Source organism: Megalobrama amblycephala, linkage group LG18 (genome assembly GCF_018812025.1).
Source record: "Megalobrama amblycephala isolate DHTTF-2021 linkage group LG18, ASM1881202v1, whole genome shotgun sequence".
In the NCBI taxonomy this organism is placed as follows: Eukaryota; Metazoa; Chordata; class Actinopteri; order Cypriniformes; family Xenocyprididae; genus Megalobrama; species Megalobrama amblycephala.
In genome coordinates, this window is record NC_063061.1 from 36,931,919 (window position 1) to 36,938,122 (window position 6,204).

The 6,204-nt window shown below is 37.2% G+C and overlaps 1 protein-coding gene across 1 annotated transcript; it reads left to right on the forward strand.

Moving 5' to 3' along the window:
• The first annotated feature begins 1,071 nt into the window (after nt 1–1,071).
• LOC125252318 (beta-1,3-galactosyltransferase 9) lies at nt 1,072–4,807 on the forward strand. Its single transcript, XM_048165501.1, is given in 3 exon segments — nt 1,072–1,077; nt 2,753–3,002; nt 3,005–4,807. Coding segments are annotated over 3 exon segments (1,164 nt in total). The 3' UTR covers nt 3,913–4,807.
• Nucleotides 4,808–6,204: the final 1,397 nt, after the last annotated feature.

A 6,204-nucleotide genomic window follows, 5' to 3' on the forward strand; every position in this document is an offset into this window, starting at 1 on the left:
ACCGAGTTTTTTCAACTTGCTTGCCATATATCAACTGAAAAAGTCAAAAGAAAACTGTTTCAATCTCCTCTTCGGTAATACTTTGCAATAATGTCTTAGTTAATGCAATAGTTAAGGGATAATCCACAGCTATCTGTGCATTAAATGATTATAATGCATGACATGGAGGCAAAGAACCGCTCGACGTGATTACACCTCAGGTGTGCATTATTTTCTAATAATTCAACAGATAGGAGTAAATTATTCCGCTTATACTATTTTATTTGTGTTTTCCTGAAAATAATTGCAATAACCTTAGAAATTCTAAGGTTGTTTCTATAGTTACCCTTGCAGGAGGGTATAATGCAGGAGGCGGGATGCTTTTGATTTGATTGGACAGAAAATCTGATGAGAAAGTCATTGATCCATATTGGCGAAAGTGAGAGACTGTAAATTTTGAATGCTTATATCTTCTAAATAATTTGTATAAGTATTGTATAAAAATGTAAATGGAGGAATTAATATGAACAAATATTAATAAATACTGTAGAAGTATTATTGTTGTTCATGTTAACTAAATGTAGTTAAATCATGAAACAAACAAAACTTTATTGTAAGTATTGCCTCAGATTCTTCCATAGCACAATCTGGGAACAATCCTTGGTTTATTGTTTTCAATATACTATGATTTGGGACACACTAATCCTAAAGCGTGCCAACAATATAGTCCCAATTATGTAAATGTAATGTAAATTGCAATTTGTACATCTGAAATTCCTTCAAAACATTCTGTTAGATCAGAACAGAGCAGTAGCTTTGAGTGATACGGGCTGAGAAAAATATAAGCAGCCTGGGAACAGGCTTGAGTAATGTATCCTGACATCATCCATTATTACTGTAGGTGAAGCTGGACATCTTTGCCCAGTGGAGACGGAGCTGTGTTATGTTACCATTACCTGCCTGGTGTCAGTTTACTGTAGAAACAAAGTCCAGGTGAGCAGCACGCACATAGCTCATGGGACAGAAAACTGAAGAGAAATTTTGATTTAGAAGAGAAAAGAGAGAAAAAGAAAGACACCCTAAAGGGACATCATGAAGGTAAGTACATATTTGTCCTCAGTTCATTGTTCCTCTCTATTGGCCTCTTCGCACAATTCTAGAATATTCTGGTCTGTATGTCCAGCATATGTTGTGTTTTGGATACTGTTCCTCGTGTGTTGGTTAACTCTCTGCTTAACTGGCAGAACCAGCAAAACTTCCTTGGTTTTGCAGCATCAGAAATGATGCTTATTAACCTACTAGATTTTGCTTGCCCATGCTGGTTCACTAAATAGACTAGCACAAAACCATTTTCATGCTGCATGATCTAAGGTGGTCCTTTTAGCTGAGATCAGAGATTTAACTGTATGTGTATTTGATTAAAAAACAATTGTATTAGTGATGGGCATACATTATTAGTTGGAACCAATGATAAAAGAAAATGTTTTTGTTAAATTAAATAATAATAAAAAAATAAATAAATTGGAAAATATGTAATTATGACCCCAAAACTCAATAAAATAAAAACTAAAATGAATGCATAGATTTAAGAACATTAAATTAATTATATTTTTTAATACATATAATATTAATGTTTATAACCTGCCTTGATTAAACATGGAAGTGTCACTATAGATAAATAGCAAGAAAAAAAATGCTGGGTTAAAAACAACCCAAGTTGGGTTAAATATGGACAAACCCAGCAGGTTGGGTTAAAGGGCACCTATTATGCCCTCTTTCACAAGATGTAATATAAGTCTCTGGTCTGGTCAAGTTTCAGCTTAAAATACCTCACAAATTTGCCCCTATTTGGGGGTGAGCAAAAACATGCCTTTTACTGTATTACTATATTGCTGGCTAAAAAAATAAATACAAAATTGGTTGAAAAAAATGGCTGGGTGAAAACAACCCAATCCCTGGGTTTGTCCATATTTAACCCAGCATTTTTTAGAGTGAATTGTTAAGCATATTTAAATGACATCAGTGTTATTATGCATGAACATTGATATCCCTAAAATATTAAAACAGAAAAAAATAAAATAAAAATAGTATAAAATAATAAAAATAAAAATAAATGTACTGAAAAATTAAAAAAAAACTCAACCATACACTCTAAAAAATGCTGGGTTAAAAACAACCCAAGTTGGGCTGAAAAATGGACAACCCAGCCGTTGGGTTAAATGTTTGCCCAACCTGCTGGGTTAGTTTTATTTAACTCAACTATTGTTTAAAAATTACTGTATTGCTTGCTTAAAATGATATGAAATTAACATTTTTTAATGTTTAATAAATTAACATTTATTATTATTTGATTATATTGTTACCTCTAGTAATTATGTGTCTTTATTTTTAATTTCCAAATTTTGGGTTCATTTTAGGCCTGCCATATTGTCATTTTCAAACAAGTGTTGGGTTAAACAAACCCGCCCAGCACGTTGGGCAAACATTCAACCCAACCGCTGGGTTAAAAACAGTCCAATCTTGTCCATTTTCAGCCCAACTTGGGTTGTTTTTAACCCAGCATTTTTTAGAGTGTAAGTATACACTAAACAAAACCACCTAGCAACCACTAAAACCATCCTAACAGCACCCTAGCAACCACCAAAACCATCCTAACAACACCCTAGCAACCATTCAAAACATTCTAGCAACCAAATAACAACAATAAAAACACTCAGAACACCTTAGCAACCCTTGTTTCAAATTAAATCCTTCACCATTTTTTTCAGTGTAGTTTTCCAGTGTTGCTTTAACTTGGTCACATTTGTTGTTCCACTGTCTCTCCCAGATCTGTGTGTTTCGGCTGCAGACTCATCAGTGGTGCTTCCTGTTGTGTAACGTCATCTTGTTTCACGCGCTGCTGTTTGGGGGTGACATAGTCGAAGAGTTTCTCTTGCAGTCTTCTCCTGCCGCCTACACTGACCGGGTTGTCCTCGAGGTCAGGGAGCGTGCACGCAAACTGGACCTGACTGAGACCAGGGTCAACACTCGCAGCTCTATCCCATTAACACCGCACCCTGCCTTCATCACCAGGACCTCCTCATCCTCACGGTGGTCCTGAGTTCCCCTGGTAACTTGAGCCAGAGGGAGGCGGTCCGAAACTCCTGGGCCAATCAGACTTCGGTGCACCGTGTTGCCGTGCGAACATTGTTTTTCACAGGCTCCTCCCCTTTAGGGGCGGAGCAAGAGATGATGAGGGAGGAATCGGCACGGTATGGTGACATTGTGCAGTTCGAGGGAGGCGTTTCAAGGGGAGACTGGCAAAGGGGACACTGGGAGCAAGTTAAAATGGCGCTTCGCTGGATCCTACTTTTTTGCCCACAAGCCCGATTTATCGTTTTTTCTGAGGATTCTGTGTATTTAAACCTTCCTGCACTTACAGCATACCTGCTGGGACTGAGAACACATCCGGATGACCTTTACCTGGGCAGGGTCATCCATCGGGCTGCACCTGAGAGAAATCCCGACAAACCGTATTACTTGCCCTATCAGTTGTATCCTGATAAATATCTTCCAGACTACTGCTCCGGCCCGGCATTCCTTCTATCTCAAGACGTCGTGAGAAAAGTTTATGTCGCTGCGGAGGACGTATCGCTGCCCCTCCCCTCCGATGTTCTGATTGGCCTGTGTGCAAGACGGGCAGGTGTGGTGGCCACTCACAGCGCTCGATTTTCCGGTGACCGGCACATTCGCTATAACCCCTGCTGCTATGACTTCCTATTCAGCTCGGCAGGAATGGGGGCGGGGCTGATGGGCGTGGCTTGGCAGGATTTAGGGGAGGGGAAGGGGAGGGGCTGTGGCATGCTGGAGACATATTATAGCTTGGTAGTGTGCAAAGCAATGACCTACCTGGATAAACTCTCCTTTCTGAATAGCGACAACACCCAGGGCTAGAACGGATGGGGAAAGTTTATGTGTGTCTCTTAGATGTATAAATTATTGTAAATATTTATTTTACCAAATATATAAAACATTTCGCAAAGTATTCAAATTAATCTGTACTATTATTTAGGACTCTAAGAGGCTTTAAAGTCAACATGAAATCAAAAGTATTCCTCGTTGCAGAAGGAAATTGCATTGCGAACACAATTTCACCTCGACTCTAATGATTCTGAGTTCATCTGTGTCATACGTACAACAGTGTTAGAAGATAAAAAGTGAGAGTGAATTATTTATTGCTTTGGTAACAGAGAATGTAAGGGGTTTCATAAATTATTACAATAAATTAGCATATTATATATAAATGATACGCTCTCTTGTCTCTCTTACTGAATATATTCACCAATAAATGCCAAAGATGAGATAATGTTTCAGTGAATATACATTAAAATGTTAATTTTGTTCATATTTGAATTGTGCATATACTGTCTCATTAGGCATTTAAAAGAGTCTGTTTGGCCCTCTACTGTTAAGATGGGTGAACTGCATTACAATCCTAATAAATAAAACACTGTACACATAACAAATCAGCATCTACGTTTTGTTCACAACATGTATACCAGCTTCAACCAGCCGGCTTGGACCAGCCAGAAATCATGTAAAACCAGATGCCACCAGGTGTCAGCTGGATTTTCCAATTTATAATGAAATTATATAGAAAGATGATTATATAGAAAGAGAGCAAAACAGCAATTTAAGCATTTCAACAGTTTTTATTACAAAATGAGCACATACAAAAAGGATAATGTACAAGCTTTGAAATTAAACAAAAATGAAAACAAAACGAAACAAAACCAAAAACATTTTAGCAATGCCACTTTTAAATTCATCATTAGTAGTAGTAATAAATAAGGTACAAAAATTCCACCAAAAGAGAATTCTAACATTTTACACAGACTTTTTTTTACTCGACCAGTTACGTACTAGCAGTCACACCAGCAGGAGGCGCTATTGCTTTAATATGAATGATAAATAGTCTATATTCTGCTAGAAAATCCGCTAGTGAAAAAACACCCACAGCACGCGGCACCCCTGTCACTGGCACTTTTAGGACAACATTATTATTAATGTCTTTTTTTTTGTTGTTGGTTTTGTTTTGTTTTTCAAATGCAAGCAGCAGCAAAAAAATCAATCCTCTAATATCATTAGTAGAACATCTGCACTAGTCTTTATTTTCTCTATGTAGCTGTATATTTCTATTTAGTCATGTATATATTCAAACCTGAGAAACATGCATTTTAAATCTGTTGTGCTTTATCATACTCTGTTAGTCCTGACCCTGCCATGAGACAGGGAGAAAGAGAAAGAGAGAAAGAGAGAGAGAGACTGGCAAAATAAACTAGGAAGAGGTTTCACATGCCCTGGAGACAGTCTGAAAGTGCTGACTGTCAATATCAGAGATGAAGATTGAGAATAAAACAGAAATAGGCACAAGGAATGAGAGATTGAGGGAAAGACTTGGGCTTGTTCCAAATCCTAGTAAGCCTCCTACCTAGGTTAGACAACACCATATGCACACTGCCTAGGCGATGGCTGTTATAAAGGATCTAAAATCACATGCATGCTTAATAGGGAATGCAATCTCAAAATGCAATGTGATAATCTCGGTCAGAAAATACGGTGGAGAATGCGGGCACAATCATAAGTATGATTCATTTTAGTATGGAAGCTTGTTTCCGCCACTAAATAAAATAAATAAAAAAAAGGTCATTGCGACCTTTTATCTCACAATTCTACGTTTTTTCCTCACAATTGCGAGTTGTCAACGCAATTCTGACTTTTTTTTTCAGAATTGCGAGTTTTAAAGTCAGAATTGCATGACTTCTCATACTTGAGAGCTTATATCACGCAATTTTGACTTTACGTGAGTTCATATCTCACAATTCAGAGAAAAAAAGTCAAGATTGAGATAAGTCGCTTTTTTATTTTATGGTGGAAAAAAAGCTTCTATATTTTAGTACCAAAATGTACTGATAAAAACAGTTCTATGTAATTAACAATGGACTATTTTAACCAATATTTATGCATGCTATATATATTTCATGCCTATCGCTTTGTTAGCTTAGCAATATGCTAATATGAGACGCTATTGTGCGTTGTGTATTTGTTGCTGCCTATGTAGTGCGTTTCAAAACAGTCATTTATGAGGTTAGTATGCTGCCTTAGAAGGTAATCACCTATGTAGGGAAGCTCACTAGATTATGAACGCACCCTCAGATGTAAACATTAACAATTTAAGACTGTTCA